General features: G+C 51.6%; 1 protein-coding gene across 14 annotated transcripts in view; it reads left to right on the top strand.

Annotated features, from left to right (window-relative positions):
- The window catches only part of ZNF618 (zinc finger protein 618), a 149,481-nt gene extending 132,539 nt beyond the window's left edge, over nucleotides 1-16,942 (top strand). For 13 of the 14 annotated variants that reach the window (XM_084219917.1, XM_084219915.1, XM_084219918.1 and 10 more), the window contains 3 exons: nucleotides 2,147-2,224; nucleotides 7,800-7,904; nucleotides 8,681-16,942. In XM_084219917.1, coding sequence (XP_084076043.1) covers nucleotides 2,147-2,224; nucleotides 7,800-7,904; nucleotides 8,681-10,194 — 1,697 coding nt within the window. In that variant the 3' untranslated portion in view covers nucleotides 10,195-16,942. The remainder of the gene's footprint in view (nucleotides 1-2,146; nucleotides 2,225-7,799; nucleotides 7,905-8,680) is intronic. The other variant, XR_014616672.1, reaches the window with a different exon arrangement.
- The last annotated feature ends 267 nt before the right edge of the window (nucleotides 16,943-17,209 follow it).

Here is a 17,209-nt window from a genome sequence, read left to right as displayed (position 1 = left end):
AGCTGTGCTGTGCTGGAATCCTGCTCCCAGGGTAGGTGGGGGATGTGTGGGGGCAGAGAAGGGCCCTGGCACTGCAGTGGTGAGCAGGGCTTCCCCCACTGCTCCTCCCCTGCACTGCAGGCAGGGGTGGCAGAAGGGAGTGCAGGTGTCTGCCAAGGTGTGGATGGCACAGGAGAGCTGCCAGTGTCCAGGGGACTGCAGGGTGACACCCGAGCTGGCAGCCTTGCTGAGCACTGAGAGCTACAGCAGGGTCTGCTCTCCCCTCTGGTGGAGGGGCAGGGGCTCCAGCAGAGCAGAGGGGCAGAGAGAGGGTCACACAGCTCTTGTGAGCTGCCAGGGCCTGTCAGCAGCAGGCAGCAGGCTCTCACAAGTGCAGCTGCTTTCATTAGAATATTCACAGGTTAATTTTGACCCTTGAAGGGGCAGTCAGGCCCCCTCGGTTTGAGGCGTTTCCATCTGAGCAGTCTGGGCTCCGTGAGCAGCAGAGGCACAGGTGTGTCTGTAACACAGGTCTTTGGCATTGAAATACAAGCCCAAGAGGGATGGTTTGCACCCCCTGGGAGCCTTCTCCTCTCTGACAATTAAAACAAGTCGAAACAATTAGATTGCACTGTACCTCTTGTGGCATTGTACCACAACTACCTCACTACTGATGATTTCAGCAGACACAGCCAGTCCCTGCTAATTCCAAGGACTAAAATCCCCATGTGCCACTCAGCTGTAAAAGTCTTCTCTTTTTTCCACAAGCACAGTTACTTAAATACTGAATTTCCAAACTTTCATGCTGCAGCAAGCCCAGGAGCAGCATCACAAGCAGGCACAGCGAGTTAAAGCACTGAGCACAACTCCTGGCAGAGCTGGCTCCATCATTCCAGAGGCTCTAGGTTCTGTGGGAAAGATTTGACCTCACAGCATAAAAGTACAGCTTATAGAGATTTGCTCATGCAAATCATGTTTTTCCTCATGGATTCCTGTAGCCTTGAGGTGGATTCTGGGGTTTTCTCCCTGAGATAGACTTCTCACAAGGTATGGGCAGCCTTGTGCTTCCCTGGGTTCTGGCTCTTCTCTTCTGGGTGCTGGTGCTTCTGCTTATTCATTGATAGAGAATATGTTTTTCCCTTTGAATTCAGATCTAGACTTCTGAAATATTGTAGCAATAGACCCTGCTCTGTGTGTGTGCCAGGCATTTGTATCCACAATTGTTCATATGCCACATGTTTGTCCATTCTGCTGCTCCAGGACAAAATGTCCCAGTGAGAGGTGGCAGTGCTGCTGTGGCTGCAGGGACAGAGGCAAACTGCAGTGTTCCCAAATTTCAGCACTTTAATTAAAGATCACATCTGTCAACCAATGCACTTTACTGATACTGTTTAGACATGCAGCTGCAAACATTTGCTTTTAGGTTAATTCAGTGGAAGAAATGCACTTTCAACATAGAACAGGGCTAAATGTATCTTTCAGCTCACCAGGGAGCTCTGCACCCAGCTCTTTCCTCACTCCAGCTGGTCCATATTGCTCTGGCACATGGCTCTCCTGCTCTGCTCTTGGCCTTCAGGCACAGGCCTGGTTCCTGTGCCTCCTGCCCTCACCTCTGCTTCCCTGGCATCCTGCTGCCACCCAGCCCCATGACACCCACCGGTCCCTGGTGTCACTGCACTTGGTGGCAGCCACAAAGCCCCAGCTGAGTTCCCCCGTGGCACTGCTCCACCCCAGCCTCTGACTGCAGCATTTGTCACAACGCAGTGCTCCTTGTCTCACTCAGGAAAGGCAGCAGACACTGGAATTGGACAGAACTGGATGGAAGATGAGTGCGGCAGGCTTTACTCCCAGGCACAAAACCAGCAGGGACACGCTCAAGGCAGGCTGCAGCAGCCTGGGCCAGCAGACCCTGGCCTGTGGGCAGCCTCCAGGAGAAGCCCTGGTGCAGGTCCCTGAGATGCCCAGCCACGGCAGCAGGGGCTTCCTGCAGTGCTCTGCCTGTGCCCTGGCAGTGAAGTGCAGCAGGAGGAGGTGCCCAGCCCAGCCCAGAGCCGTGCCCCGGCCCTGCCCTGCTCGCTGTGCCCACAGCTTACACACTGAGGTATGCACCTGTGCTGCTTCCCTGCAGACTCTGTGTAATTCTTCTGAACTGATTTCTCCCAAACAGAGCCTTACACCTGTGGAGCTTGTGGAATCCAGTTCCAGTTTTATAACAATCTCCTGGAGCACATGCAGTCCCATGCAGGTAAGCTGGGCACTTGGACTCGCTGCAAGCAGAGAATTAAATTCTGTGCTGCTGCCTGGTGCTGACCCCAATGTGTGTCTGTAGGGTTCTCAGTGCTCCCCATTCCCACAGCCCCAGTCATTTCACTTCAACAAACACAGTCATCCCTCAAAGGCTGGAGCACAGAGGCTCAGGGTATATTGTGCATATTGCTCCTTTCCATAGGAGAGAGGGAATGTGCCGTGCTAGCTCAGAGTCCATCACACTGCTCATTGCCTTTATCCAGAGCTAGCAGAGGATCCTCACTGCATAAGCTCCCCCAGCAGGTTAAACCCCCCCTGGTGCCAAAGGGGTGGCTCTCATGGAGCAGGGCAGCAGAGCCTTTGCCCACACAAGTCCTGTCCTGTGCCTGTGTCTCCCGGAGTTCTGCAAAGGACTGAAATGTGTTCTCAGAAGAAGAATTTGCCATTTCAGCAGCTGTGTTCAGTTCCCTCTCAGCTACCTACAAATGAGAATTCTTAAGAGTCATTCCAATGCTTTGTTTCTCAGTCACTGTTTTTTGTTTCCTGTCTTGATACATAAGAGATGATTTTAAAATTTCAAAGCCAAACCTGTTTCAAAGATAGCACTCAGCATATTTAAGAATGTAGAAGCAGAATTCATTTTATATTGGCAGATTTTTTCTTTTTTTTTCCCCTCTTGAATTCAAGTGAACTAACACAGTTTTAAGAACAATTAAATCCTCTTTGACAGACCTGTGCTCTCCAACAGACAGCTGCTCTATTGAGATGCAGATGCAGGCCCTGAGGAAAGTGGCATGGGAGGACAAGAGGCTTGAGGAAAAGCATATTTTCCTTTCTGTAATAATGTTAATCAAAGTTCTTATGTTGCTCTTTATTTTAGTCTTAGTCCTAATTTTAATAGTGTCACTTGAGTTCTTCATCCACGAGGTTCCTCTATTCCATTTCAGTTCCTGCTGGCAAGTCTTAGTGCAGGCTTTGTGCGTTGTTCAGTAGCTGCTTTATTTATCATCTGTGATTTACTCTGACACTTTGAGAGCTCTTTGTTAGCGGAAGGTGTGAGTTTGTGTTTCTGGTACAGCACTGGGATTCTGTGCAGTAATGGGACTCTGTGTTACCCCGAGGAGCAGTGGACTCTGCTCAGGGCAGGGCTGCCCTCACTCCCTGACCTTGGGTCTGTCCTTGCTGGTTGTCCATGGCAGTTCTGCTTTCTCCACACTGTTCCTGACCATCCTGTTCCTGCTCTGGGCTCTGGGACTGAAATGCAGCATTTGGAGTTACAGCTCTGGGTGACACTGAGCACAGGAGCTGAGGGGACAAGGGCAGCTCACTGAGGGTTGAGCTGTTGCAAGTTTTAAGCTGGTGCTACCTGCAGCTTCCTGCTTGTTTCTTCTTTGCAAATGATCCATGGGGGTGGTGCTGAGGGCTCCCTGGGAGGGTGCCCAGAGCAGCTGGGGCTGCCCCTGGATCCCTGGCAGTGCCCCAGGCCAGGCTGGACAGGGCTGGGAGCAGCCTGGGACAGTGGGAGGTGTCCCTGCCATGGCAGGGCTGGCACTGGATGGGCTTGAAGGTCCCTTCCCAGCCAAACCAGTCTGTGGTCCTGTGGTTGTTCACCTGGTTACTTTGGCCACAGAACAGGGTGGAGGGAGCAGTATCTGTGATTTGGCTCCTGTCACATCAGAGCTCTGAATGGGTAAATCCCCTCTGCCTAGCTCAGGATTCTCTTGGTAAACTCTGTTTTCTCCTTGCTCCCTGCTCTGTTTGCAAGTCCCATCCTGTGCCTGGCTGCCTCCTGCTGAAGTCTCACTGGTGCAGTGACAGCGAGGTGTCCGTGTCTTCTTCAGCTGCTTTCTGCAGCGCCCCAGGGCTGTGCCTGTGTAAGGCACTGTCCCCTCTGTGCCTTACAGTGCCCTGCACTGTCCCCTCCCGTGTAAGGCACTGTCCCCTCTGTGCCTTTCAGTGCCCTGCACTGTCCCCTCCCGTGTAAGGCACTGTCCCCTCTGTGCCTTTCAGTGCCCTGCACTGTCCCCTCCCATGTAAGGCACTGTCCCCTCTGGGCCTTTCAGTGCCCTGCACTGTCCCCTCCCATGTAAGGCACTGTCCCCTCTGTGCCTTTCAGTGCCCTGCTCTGTCCCCTCCCATGTAAGGCACTGTCCCCTCTGGGCCTTTCAGTGCCCTGCACTGTCCCCTCCCATGTAAGGCACTGTCCCCTCTGTGCCTTTCAGTGCCCTGCTCTGTCCCCTCCCATGTAAGGCACTGTCGCCTCCCGTGTAAGGCACTGTCCCCCCTGTGCCTTGCAGTGCCCTGCACTGTCCCCTCCCGTGGCCTCTCGGGTGTGGTGCCTGGCAGCCCCGTGCTCACAGCTCTCCCCTCCCTCCCCGTGTGCAGCTGTGGGACGAGGGCAAAGCCAGAACAGAGGCAGGAGCCCTGTGGGCAGCGTTGGTGGTCCCAGCTCTGGGTGTGCTGTGTCTGCAGACAGCACTGAAGGCACACAGGGCCTGCAGGTGCCCTGACAGCGCTTTGCTGCCTTCAGGCTGACAGGAGGTTGTAGTGAGGTGAGGGTCGGTCTCGTTTCCCAGGGAACAACTGACGAGGGCAAGAGGAAATGGCCTCAAGTTGTCCCAGGGGAGGTTTAGATGAGAAGGGCTCTCGAGCACCCTGAGCCCAGGGCAGGCATGGAATCACCATCCCTGGGAGTGCTCAGAGAACACGTGGATGTGGCATTTGGGGACATGGCTCAGATGGTTGCACTGGATGATCTTAGAGGTCTTTTCCAGCCTAAACAAGTCTGGGATTCTGGATCCAAGAAACAGCATTGCTCCAACATCTCTGAAGTCTGAGAGTGCAGGAACCTTGCAGTGGTCAGCAGGACTGGTGGCACAGGATGCAGGGACTGGGGACTCAGGCATGGCAGTGGTTTGTCCCTGGTCAGGGAATGTTTCATTTCAGGGATGCAGAGAGCCAAGAGGCCAGTATGGGTCAAATGCTCCCTCAGTTCATGTGTTCAGCAGCCCAGTTTGGTTTGTCCTGTCTAATGCAAAGGGCTGATATCTTTCAATGTCTGTGCTGCCTCCCCTGGACCCTTCTCACGAGGGACAGATGCCAGGGAACATGCTGCTGGCCTCCAGAAGCAAAATCAGGGACATACTGGCTCTTGAGTCATTCAGAGGGCTGAGCCCGGAGGCTGGAAGGTAATAAGGAGAGATTATAGCTTCATAAAGTAGCTACACAGTGAGGAGAAGCAATTAGAATGTAAATTGGGTGCTGAAAGGCAGAAATAGAACAGCAGAACACCAGGCAGAGGAATTTGTTCTGTAATTACACTGAACAATATACAGCTTTGACTCCCTTTAGAGTACTTTGTTCAGGTCGAGTGCTGCCATATAATGCCCTGCCTACAATCTAGGCCTAAAAAAACAAAAGGAGGACTAGGCTGAACCTGGATTAAAGGATTGGAGGCATGAAGAAAAATTAAGAACCATGATCTGTGTAGTTCACGGACTGCCTGATAAGGAAGATGAGGCTGAAATGTACAAATCTCATTAATGCCCATGAATGCCAGCAGATATTTGTATATAATAAATCCCCTATTATTAGGAAATAGATAAAAGAGTTATGGTGAGGAAATACAGAGGGTTTTTCCCCCTACCTATCCCTCACCAAGACAGGGAGGGCCTGAACCATGAGCAAAGTTAGTAAGCAACATCCAGCATTTTCCTTTGCCCACCCACAGATGTTTGGAGTTGAGGACACTGGTGACGTTGGCTCAAGAGCAATGAGTGTGGCAGATGCTGGGAGAAAGGTGATGTGTCCCACGTGGTCACTGGTGACCTGTGAGGCACCTCGTGCTCTTCACATCTCTGCACACCTGCAAAGGCCAGCCTGTGGCTGCAGCTGAGCATGGCAGCACTCCCTGGGTACCCAGCATGGCCAGGGAGCTCCCCAGGCAGTGCCAGAGGCTGTCCTGGGTCTGCCCTGTCATGTCCTGGATTGCTCTGGGGGACTGCCCCAGCCTGTGCCAGGGCAGTGCCCACAGTGCCCACTGAGCAGCCTGTGCCTGCTGCTGGGCAGGTCTGAGTGCCGGGCAGTGAAGGGCAGAGCTGCTCACACTGGAGAGGACTTGACAGGAGCACAGCACTGGGGCTCCAGCACAGCCCTGCTGCTCTCCCTGCTCTCCCAAGCTGCTGGCACACATGGAGGAGAGCAAGAGCAGCTCTGCCCTGTCCTGTGTGTCCTGCTGCCCCCCAGAGCAGCCTGGCAGAGCTGTGGGTGCCTCAAGGCACTGCTCCAACTCGTGTTTCTCTGCCTAGGGCAGGGTCACTGCACTCTGTGCTGGTGTCCCCAGGCTGCAGGGGCTGCCAGCTGAGCTGGGCAGTCTGCACTTCCTGTAAAATCACTGGAGAGTCAGGAACTCCAGGTGAATTTAGGTGGTTCTCACCATGATGGTTCTCACTCTAGGAGAGGATCCAGTTCTGCCTGGGTGAATGAGTGGCACCCCTGAGTGTAAAAGGAGCCCTAAAGGGCCACTTCAAAGAGAGGTGTGTCTGACAGGTGTCCAGAATTAGGTGTGATGAGTCCAGCTCTGATGAGCAAATGGCCTGTTCTGTTTTCCTTGTTTTTATTTCCATCCTTCTGCTCAGCCTGGTCATCAGTCTCTCCATCTTTCTGCTTCTTCTTCTATCCCATTTCACTGTGCACTGTTCCTTCACAGCCTGTTTCACAGCACCATTTCGTACTGAAGCATACTAAGAACTAGAGAATTTCCTCTGGAGGGTAGGGAGAAATTCTTGGGGCACATGAGAGGAAAACATGGATACAATACAGACTTTACTGATCTTGCTTGCATTTTGTTGTAAGATCCCCTCAGACTGGCAGCCAGAATGTTTAGCTCAGTTACATACACAGAAATGGGAGCACAAACACGAAGACTCTGCTGCACTTGGTGTCTGCAGCCTCAGGGTGGGATGGTCTTTGACCCACACTCCAGAGACTTTGGCTTTGTGTTTGCAGACTGAGGCAGCAGTGAGAGCCCCAGAGGAGATGGGCCCTTGCTCTTCATGGGGAAGAAACCAGACCTGAAGTTTGGAGTGAGACGCTTGGATCCAGAGGAGCTGAGCACAGCTTGAAAACCAAAGTGCTTCCCAGAGAGAACAGGGCAGCCACCTGCAGTGCAGGAAGAGGCAGGGAGGGGACAGAAGGACAGTGTCTGTTCCACCTCGGAAGCAAATGAATGCCCAAGTCAGGCTGAGCTTCCATTGCTCCTGGTGTGCAGCTTCAGCTCCTGAGGAGACATTCCTCAGGGTGTGCTGATGGCATCAACATCCCTGGTGCACAGGAAGACATGTGGCACATTTCAGCCACGTTTTGGGAAGTGATAGGTTGTGAGTCCAAAGACAGTTTCAAGGTCCCTGAGGGGGCTGTGCGAGCTCACTGAAAGCCACAGAGAGTTTGGTGGGTTGTTGTCCCCTTAGTTAAAGGAGCCCTACGTAAATGCTGAGCAGTTGAGTAGTTTCCTCTTCTTTGTGCTTTAAGCATTATTTTGTGCTTTTAACCCCTCCCTGTCTCTTGCCTTGCAGCTGACAATGAGAACAACATTGGCTCCAGCCAGCAGCCCAGGTCACCTCTCCCCGTGGTTGAAGAAAAGTGGAAGCCACAGCTCCAAAGAAATAATGCCAACAACAGTACGTAGCAGCTTCTCACTTTGTCCCTGGCCAACAGGTGCCTCAAGGGGGCAGCAGTGATGGACACTGCACAAGGCCCTTGTCCTTACCAAACTGTATTTGATTTCACCTTAAATCATGTCCTACTTGGCAGAGCAGAGCACCCCTTCCCACTACAGGAGTGCAACAATGAACCCTGGGGTGGTTAGAAAGGATTGTGAGGAAGATGCATTTGGTAGCTCCTGGAAGAAGGTAACTTCTTATCCAAGGTCAGACTTTCTGGCCTGGAGTTAAAAAACTAATCCAGTCGTCATGGTGTGACATAGGCATAGGTGCCCAGAGCAGCTGTGGCTGCCCCTGCATCCCTGGCAGTGCCCAAGGCCAGGCTGGACAGGGCTTGGAGCAGCCTGGGACAGTGGAAGGTGTCCCTGCCTATGGGAGGGGTGGCACTGGGTGGGTTTTAATGTCTCTTCCAACCCAAACCAGCCCGGGAATCTGTGATTTGATGTCCATCTTTCCATCTGGGCTGAGTTGTGAGTATCCCCACACCAGGGACAGGATGCAGATCTGCTCCCTGCTGCTCTGACAAGAGCAGGGCCTGTCTCTGAAAGTTCCTCAGTCCAGAAACCTTGGGGGAACAAATCCAAGGTTGGAGTTGTCTCTTCCATCATCTGGAAGAGACATCTGTTCCTCCTCTCTGGGGGTCTCTGAGGATTGTTCTGTGCCTTGTCCCCTGCTCTCTCCTGCTGCGGTGGTGCTGACCTGGCCCTTTCTGTGCCTGCTGTGTTTCCCTGCAGCGCCGGCGAGCGGCTCGGTGGGGAACAGCGCCATCCCGGAGAAGGAGCGGCAGAACATCGCCGAGCGGCTGCTGCGGGTCATGTGCACCGACCTGGGCGCGCTCAGCGTGCTCAGCGGCAAGGAGTTCATCAAGCTGGCGCAGACGCTGGTGGACAGCGGGGCTCGCTACGGTGCCTTCTCCGTCACCGAGATCCTGGGCAACTTCAACACCCTGGCGCTGAAGCACCTGCCTCGGATGTACAACCAGGTGAAGGTGAAAGTCACCTGCGCCCTGGGCAGCAACGCCTGCCTCGGCATCGGGGTCACCTGCCACTCGCAGAGCGTCGGCCCCGACTCCTGCTACATCCTCACCGCCTACCAGGTGGAAGGCAACCACATCAAGAGCTATGTCCTGGGCATTAAGGGCGTAGACCTTCGAGACAATGGTGATTTTATCCACCACTGGGTGCAGAACGTGCTGTCGGAGTTTGTGATGTCGGAGATCAGGACGGTGTACGTGACAGACTGCAAGGTCAACTCCTCGGCGTTCTCCAAGGCGGGCATGTGCCTGCGCTGCTCGGCCTGTGCCTTGAACTCGGTGGTGCAGAGCGTGCTCAACAAGAGAACACTACAGGCTCGCAACATGCACGAGGTCATCGAGCTCCTGAATGTCTGTGAAGACCTGGCAGGGTCCACGGGCCTCTCAAAGGAGACCTTTGGCTCCCTGGAAGAGACCTCCCCGCCACCCTGCTGGAACTCGGTCACCGACTCCCTGCTGCTCGTCCACGAGCGCTACGAGCAGATCTGCGAGTTCTACAGCAGGGCCAAGAAGATGAACCTCATCCAAAACCTGAACAAACACCTGCTCAGCAACCTGGCAGCCATCCTGGCGCCGGTGAAACAGGCTGTCATCGAGCTGAGCAACGAGAGCCGGCCCACGCTGCAGCTGGTGCTGCCCACCTACGTCAAACTGGAGAAACTGTTCACTTCCAAAGCCAACGATGCTGGCGTGGTCAGCAAACTCTGTCACCTCTTCTTGGAGGCGCTGAAGGAGAACTTCAAAGTTCACTCGGCACACAAGGTAGCCATGATCTTGGACCCTCAGCAGAAGCTGCGGCCCGTCCCGCCCTACCAGCACGAAGAGATCATTGGCAAGGTCTGTGAGCTGATCAATGAGGTGAAAGAGTCCTGGGCAGAAGAAGCAGAATTCGAACCTTCAACCAAGAAGCCTCGTGCAGCAGGGGAGGCCGCAGCAGCTCAGGAAGAAGATTGGTTTGGGAAAAGTGAAGTCTATGATTATTTGCAAGAACCTCTCTTCCAGGCCACCCCTGACCTGTTTCAGTACTGGTCGTGTGTTACCCAAAAGCATACGAAACTAGCCAAGCTGGCCTTTTGGCTCTTAGCAGTGCCTGCTGTGGGTGCCAGGAGCGAATGTGTAAATATGTGTGAGCAGGCACTCTTGATCAAAAGGAGGCGGCTACTCAGTCCAGAAGACATGAACAAACTCATGTTTTTGAAGTCCAACATGCTTTAAGACTTTCTTTTAATTAAAACAAAACTTTAAAACACTGTTCCAAACAAAGAAAAAGAAATTTAAGTTCTAAACACTGTGGACCTCATTATGAATGCCCCTGGAAACCAAGTGCTTTTTTATATATATATAAAAATATAAATATATATAAAATTAAGTTTGAAAGGAAAGCTGAGCACGGGAGAGAGACAGCCCTCTGCCAGGAATGTGCTCCTTTCCATAGATAGTGTGTGGACTTGACAGACTTTTTAATGTTTTCAAGTGGGCAGACGAATGGGAGGCTGATGTTCTAAAGTCTTCAGGCAGCTGAGATCTAAAGTGACTTGAAGTTTCTTTTGTTTCTCCTCCACCCCACCTTTCCTCTTGTCCCCTGGGCCATCTTGCCATGGATAATCAGACTCCATTGACCAGACCAGTTCTGCACTGGACTTTGCTCCTTTGAATAACTGTACACCTTGAGGGCACTTGGCTGCAGCCTTCTTGGCATGGTGCGTGAATCAGGGCAGCTGTGTTCCATCAACACCGGCATCTTTAGAAATCAGGAAGGGAGGCTTTAATGTTTTTGATTTTTAATTTTATTTTTAACCTTTCCATATCCTTTTTTTTCCAAAAGACAAAAGTTACTCCTCTGTCTCTACTCCCAGTTTTGAGTTTAACATTGCAGCAAGTGATTATAAGTTTGATTTCAAACTAAGAGAAATGCTTCATGGCAGAAACTGTCAGTAGTTGTTACGTTTCTTGGCTTTATATTTTTTTACAGCAGATCTTCTTTTCTGAACTCCCGGTGTTAATTATCTTTTCTGTGAATTTTGTACATCAAGTGTTCTCAGACTTGTTCTAGAGTAGTCCATTTGCAATTAAATAATGTTCTTATGGGAACCACAGCAGTTGTTTATGTGGCAAAGCCTAGAAACCAGGAAAAGCAAATGGTGACAGCACAGGTGGCAGTGGGCCACCAGTGAGCTTGCCAGGTCTGCCAGAGAACCCTTGTACCTAAAGATTTTTGTTGAAAAGTGTCTCAGAGACACACAAACCACCCTTCCCAAGGCCAAGGACAAACCAAGGTGTATGATTTTTCAGGGGAACAAAGTTCACCAGTTTTGTCAAACTGGGGTTTGAAGGAAGCTTAGAGAAGTGCATGGGCTCAAAGATCCTTCTGAATGTAAGTGCTCCTGATTGAGTGCAAAGAATATCTTCCCCTTTTTGTTTGGAATGGTTTCCTCTAGTGGCACGAATGTCTTTTTGATACCTACAGTGCATTACACTACTTGTTCTGTTGCTGACCTGTTCTGGCCAGGAAGGCCACGGGCCCCGAAACGTTCACACGTAACTGGCTCACCCCAAATGCAATTAGAGATCCCCATAACCCCAAACCATCTCGGTCACTCTGCTGTCCCCAAGGCCAGAGCTCCTGCAGGCACAGCTCCTGGGCTGCTGGACAGGCTCTGGCAGGTTTGGTGCCTCTTGGACAATTCCAGCCTCTGGTGCCAAACTGTGCATTTTTCACTACTGGGACTTGTCTCCTGGAGGAAAACTGAAGCAAATTCTTCTTTTTCCAGCAGTCTCTGGTGCTTCCAGGAGCTCTGGAGCTGCGGTCCCAGTGGCGTGGGAGGGTCGGGAGGAGGGACTGGCCCTGCTGATAGCAGGCTGGAGCCCTTCAGCAGCATGGGGAGTTTGCTGCTGGCTGGCAATGCAGGGGGAAACTGGAGAGCCTCTCTGCAGTGCTGCTGTTCAGCAGATGTTAAATCAGGATCCCACCGGCCCAGCTCTGGCTGTAAGAGAAGTTGCAAGTTGCAAGACATGAGAAATAGCAAAACCAATCTCTCAGGCTTTGTGTGCAGATGCCTTGAACCTCACAGGCACTCCCTGACACTGCACTGCCACAGGACTCAGGGGCACAGTTTGCACACTGGACCCTTCCCCACTCCAGGCTCACGAGGACAGACCTTGGCACCAGCTGTCTTGCCCTTTCCAGCCCTTTCAGCCTTCCATTGCCTTGAGGCTGGTGTTTGGGTTGACCTCTCAGCACTGTTACTGCCATCAGACCAAAACCATTGTCTCCTAAAATGTTAAGTTTTTGCCTAAAGCACACAGCCTGCCCCATGAACAGGAGCTGCCAGGGCAGAGGCTCCTGGACTCCTGATTTCCCTGTCAGTGGCTGATGGAGAGGTTGCTTGTAGGGCCAGCTTTCCTCCATGCTGGTTTTGTTTTCTTCTGTACAAATCCTGCATGCCCAGCCACCAGTGGTAGCACAGCAGTTTGCAGGGCAGGAGAAACCTGTGGCAGACAAAAATGAACCCTGAGTGAGTGAGATGTGTGCCAAGCCCACTGGTACCTGACAGCAGGAAAACTTGGCTGGTGCATGTCCCCAAAGAGGATTGCTGTTAGCAACATTTGGCTGGTGCATGTCCCCAAACAGGATCAGCTGTGGGCACAGAGGCTACCACACAGCTCAGCTGACGGCACAGGGATCAGGATTGGCAGCTTCTTCTAATGGCACATTACACCTTTCTGTGTGGCTCATCTGAGACCCTGAGAGCTGTTTGATGCTCAGGGGAAGATGCAAAGCCCTTGGATTCCTTTGGAAAGAGCTCCAGTCCCCAGCCCTCTTTGCTAAGGGACACGTAGATGATTTCTGTGGAATTTGTGAACTCGGGCTCATGTTGTCTGTGTGAGGCATTGAGGTTGAGAAGTGGGCAAGACAGTTAGCACAGCTGTAAATCCCTGGAGCTGAGAGTTGGGCAAACTGCAGGGTTTTGTGCTCAGCAGTGGTGCAAACTGGGGTTTTCATGCAGGAAGGCCACAGCCACCCCTACCTCCCATCCCACCTCCCCTTTCCCTTCTCACACTGTGGGTTTGGCACCAGAGCTGGGGTTTTCTGGTGGTGCTGACCAAAGAGAGGGATGGACTGGCCCTCTCCCCCATCCCAAAAACTGCCCCTCTGAGGCAACTTCGGTTGTAGCTGCACTAATGGGTGTTAAGCAGTGATGTCAGGCAGATGAGATTCTCCCAAAGACTTGAAAACTCAACAGCTGCAAAAGCAAGAGAAAACCTAAAGGCCTAAAATGGAGCATTCTCAGAGGTGGTGAGGAGAGAGGCTGCTTGGGCAGCCTTTTCTCCAGAGACTCAGTGGAGGAAGGTGCAGCTTTTCCTGACTTGCATATGGCTGCAGGGTGCCCAGCTCAGAGGAGCTGTTTGTGCTGGGTCTGCTCCAGGCTCTCTCTGGGTCACTTGGGCCTCAGTAAAAGCAGAGAAGCACATCTGGAGCACATGCAATTACCTTAAATGCCAAGCTTTTGCTTCTCTTCCTTCTCCCTTCTTCCAGGCTTGAATTCACATTCTGAGGGGCAAAAGTACTTTACCAAGGTCTGAAATTCGGAAGCTCTCAGTTCCTGCTCTGTGGTACCCCAGAGGTGAGGAGCAGCCAGGGTGTTGAAGGGAGCAGTGCTGGTCCTGGGCTGGGAGACTGCTCAGGAGAGGCTCTGAGTTTGGCCAGGGCTGTTGTGGTGTTCTGCTCCCTTCGAGCTGGGAGGAGAAGTCCTCAGAACTGGGATCATCCTCTGGTGGGTCATGTTGGGAATTTGCCTTCTGCTTATTTGTTTTCTTTAATCTCCCTTGTGAAATGTGTCAGGGTGCAGAAATGGTGTGTGGCCTCCTGTTCCTGCTGCTGACTGTGCCTGGCCTTGCAGACTCTTCCTGGCTCCACAGTTTGCTTTGGGAGCGTTCTGACCTTCAGGTGGGGAACAAGCACCACCGGGTGAACTCCAAGAGGGAAGGGCCTGTCTGAACATCCTTGTTACTGAAGAGGGTGGGATAGAGGCAGAGCTCTTGAGGAGGTTGTTTCTGTGTGGATGCAGCAGCCAGGAGGTCAGGAAGGAGCTGTCTCCTGGCTCTCAGTAGGCAGTGGTTCTGTTTGGCTTGCAGGATGGACTTGGTGTCTTGCACCTGGGTCGAGTTGGGATGGAGGGGAATTTCCCTTTCTGTCCAAGCTCTCTGTCTGTGCTGAGGAAACTGCTATGGGTGGGTTTGAACTGGTGCAGTCTGCAAAACTTTCTGTGAAAGCTGGCTGTGGGCTCAGGTTTTGTCTAACTCAGTTGTTCCTTCATTGCCAGTTTAACTTTGAGCTGAACTGGTTTAAACCTCCACACAAACCACCTGCACTGGTTTATCTGTGCTTGCTGGGCAGAGATGATGTCCAGCAGCAGCTCAGGGAGTCGTAACCCTTATGTGACTTTTGCAAATGAATTTGCAGCAGATGCTCTCAGAACTTGGGAATGACTGAAAATAGAGGGGAGACACTTCTGGAAATTATTTGAGCTCTAAATGGTGGCATTGGAGTGTCCAGTGAGATGGCTCAGGTGGGTTGGGTGGTTTTTCTCCAACTGTCTGCAATAACCCAGAAGGTTTAGAATGGGAAGGAATTATCAAAAATGTTTGTGTTGGTGGCTGAGTCTGCTCAGAGAGACCAGTTCCACTCTGGCTGTGGTGAGCACAGGACAGGGGACTGGAACCTCCTGCTGCTCCCACAGTGCCCTGGGCATTTTTAGGGAGCACCATGTTACTGGGGAACCAAAAGACATTAAAAGAGCAGCCAGGAAGGTGCTCCAAGGCTGGGAGCGCTGCTCTGTGCTGAGGAGAGGCTTGGATCTCTGATTGCACCTCTTGGCTGAGGGAGAGGCAGGAGCTCCTGTGAGCATTCACACAGGAAGGGACAAGCTGTTCCCTATGGAGTAATTAGGAGTAAAGGGAGAAAAATAAAAAGATACTAAAGGCAGATTCTGGGAAATCTCTTCAGGGAGGAGAACTCTGTTCCTCTGGGAGGGGTCTGTGAGAGGAATGTGTTTTGAGCCCTGTTGTTGAAGACAAGGCTGCAGAGTGGAGCTCGCTCCATGAAACACTTGGCTGGACCTTGCCAAGAGACAAGGAACTGGCTGTAGGGGTGGGAAGTGCCAGGTTCCTGCCCAGAGCCCTCCAGGAGGGTTCACAGAGCCTTTTCCTCCCCATCCTCCCACTCATCACCAGCACCAAGCCCTGGCCAGCTCTCAGTGCATCCATCAACCGGGTTCTAGCAGGGAGGGAGGTGGCAGAGGGGAAGCCACCAGTGGAGGAGCAAATGTCCTGTGAGATCAGCGTGGAGAGGGTGTCTGCCTGCTCCTGCTGAGCTTTCCTGTGCCACTCCATGGTCTGGGATCCCCTGGGAATGCCCAGACACACTGGCTGAGCCCCATGCCCTGTGTCAGACCTGATGCTGTCGCTCTGTAGCAATAAGAGCTCCCTGTGTGTGGGACCTGTCCCCTCACAGCTCTGTCACCTCCTGGGGCTTCTGGAAATGTCCCTGAGCAAACCCTGAGGCCCAGCTGAGCTCTGTGGGACAGGCCTGGAAGAGTCTGCTTATGCTAGGCCAGAAATGCTGAACCAATGACAGTGGGTTGCCCTGAAATTTAATTGTATCTATTGAATGTTTGTGGGATTTCTGTTTAATTTCAGGTTTAGTTTGGCTGCTTAGTTGAGGTTTATTCCTGTTCCGAGTGCTTTGTAACTCGACAGGAATTTTGCTCACATAGACAACAGTGTATCCATAGACCCTGAGGGGTTCCTTATCCATAGGCAGCTGAGTTGGAATTTTTGGCTCCTGAAACAAGGAATGATGATTGGCAGGGTTTTCTGTAGCATCCCCGACAGTGGGACCCAGATGAGCAGCTCAGGCTTAATGATGGGAATATTGTAGGAATATTGTTGATGAGCATGGACACGTCCAACCCTTGCTTTTTACAACCAAAGCTCCTTAAAAAGGCACTTCCAGCCTCACTGGCCTCAAGTCCTTCTTCTCACCTCCCAGGAGATCTCATGGCAGTCTCTGCAGTGTCTGTGGATAGGCTGGGATTGTTTTTTCGAGTGGGCTGGGGCTGTGGGAGAAGGGATAATTTTCCCCTTGCTGTGTAGAAGGACCTTCCCCCTCAAAGAAGGAGATGTGTTCTGGAAGGAGCAGCAGATTTAGGAGCTGTTTTCCATGGTCCCTTGAAGCTTACTGGTACTTTAATACTCCTTTTTTTGAATTCTTTGAAGGAAAGCTGGTAGTGGATGACCTGCACAGTGGAGGCAGGTGGCAGCCCAGGCTGTCAGTGGGGAGAACACTGTGCCCAGGCCGTGAGGATTGTGCTCCACGCCGTAGTCAGACAGTGTCATGGTGTCAGCCAAACATCAGGAGATCCTTGTTTGCAGCCAGTCTGAAAAGAGAAGCTGTTCCTCGCTCGTAAGTTCCATTTCCCAAACCTCCTCCTGGGAGCTGAACTCTTGTTTCATCAAGCAAAGGATTTAATGTTCTCCTGCCCCTCCTGGCCCTCCCTGCCCTCAGTAACTCTTGTGCATTTCCTTCCTTTCTGTAGATGCAGATGTTCTAGGCAATACCACAGAGCACCCGCGCTGCGAGTGCGACCATGTCATCTTAAAAAATACAAAAAAAATATACAAAAAATATACAAAAAATATCTTTTTTAGGCCAGAGTTTTCTACAGGTATTAATGAATATTTTTCTTAATCCTTATAAGTTTTATGTGTTTAATATTTCTTAATACCGGTAGCATTAATTTATACTTTTGTAGCAACACAATATTTTTATAAACCGCCACCGCTGGCTTTGTCTTCATAACGGGAAACGTGCGGGCAGCTGGCCCCGCGCCGTACCATGTACTGTATTTAAAAGGTTATCTAATGTCACACTTGCTGTGTTAATAAACAAAACAAAACCTGTTTGAAGTCTCATGTATTGTTGGTGTGGATCAAATGACTCACTAGAGAGCAATATTGCACGGGGTTGAGTTGCTGATTTTCATTGTGATATGCGAACGCTTGAGGCCAACTCAAGTTCTGAGGTTTTTTTTTTCTTTTTAGGATTTTGTTTTGGTTTTGTTTTGTTTTGGGTTTTTTTTTTCAGCTAAATAAATTCAGTGCTGTTTGAAACTTAGACTGACGTCAAATGAAAAGGATTATTAAAGAAAAAAAATATCAAGGTGTTTAA

Source organism: Fringilla coelebs (assembly GCF_963513975.1).
Source record: "Fringilla coelebs genome assembly, chromosome: 21".
NCBI lineage: Eukaryota > Metazoa > Chordata > Aves > Passeriformes > Fringillidae > Fringilla > Fringilla coelebs.
This window is presented reverse-complemented; position numbering and strand designations above follow the sequence as displayed.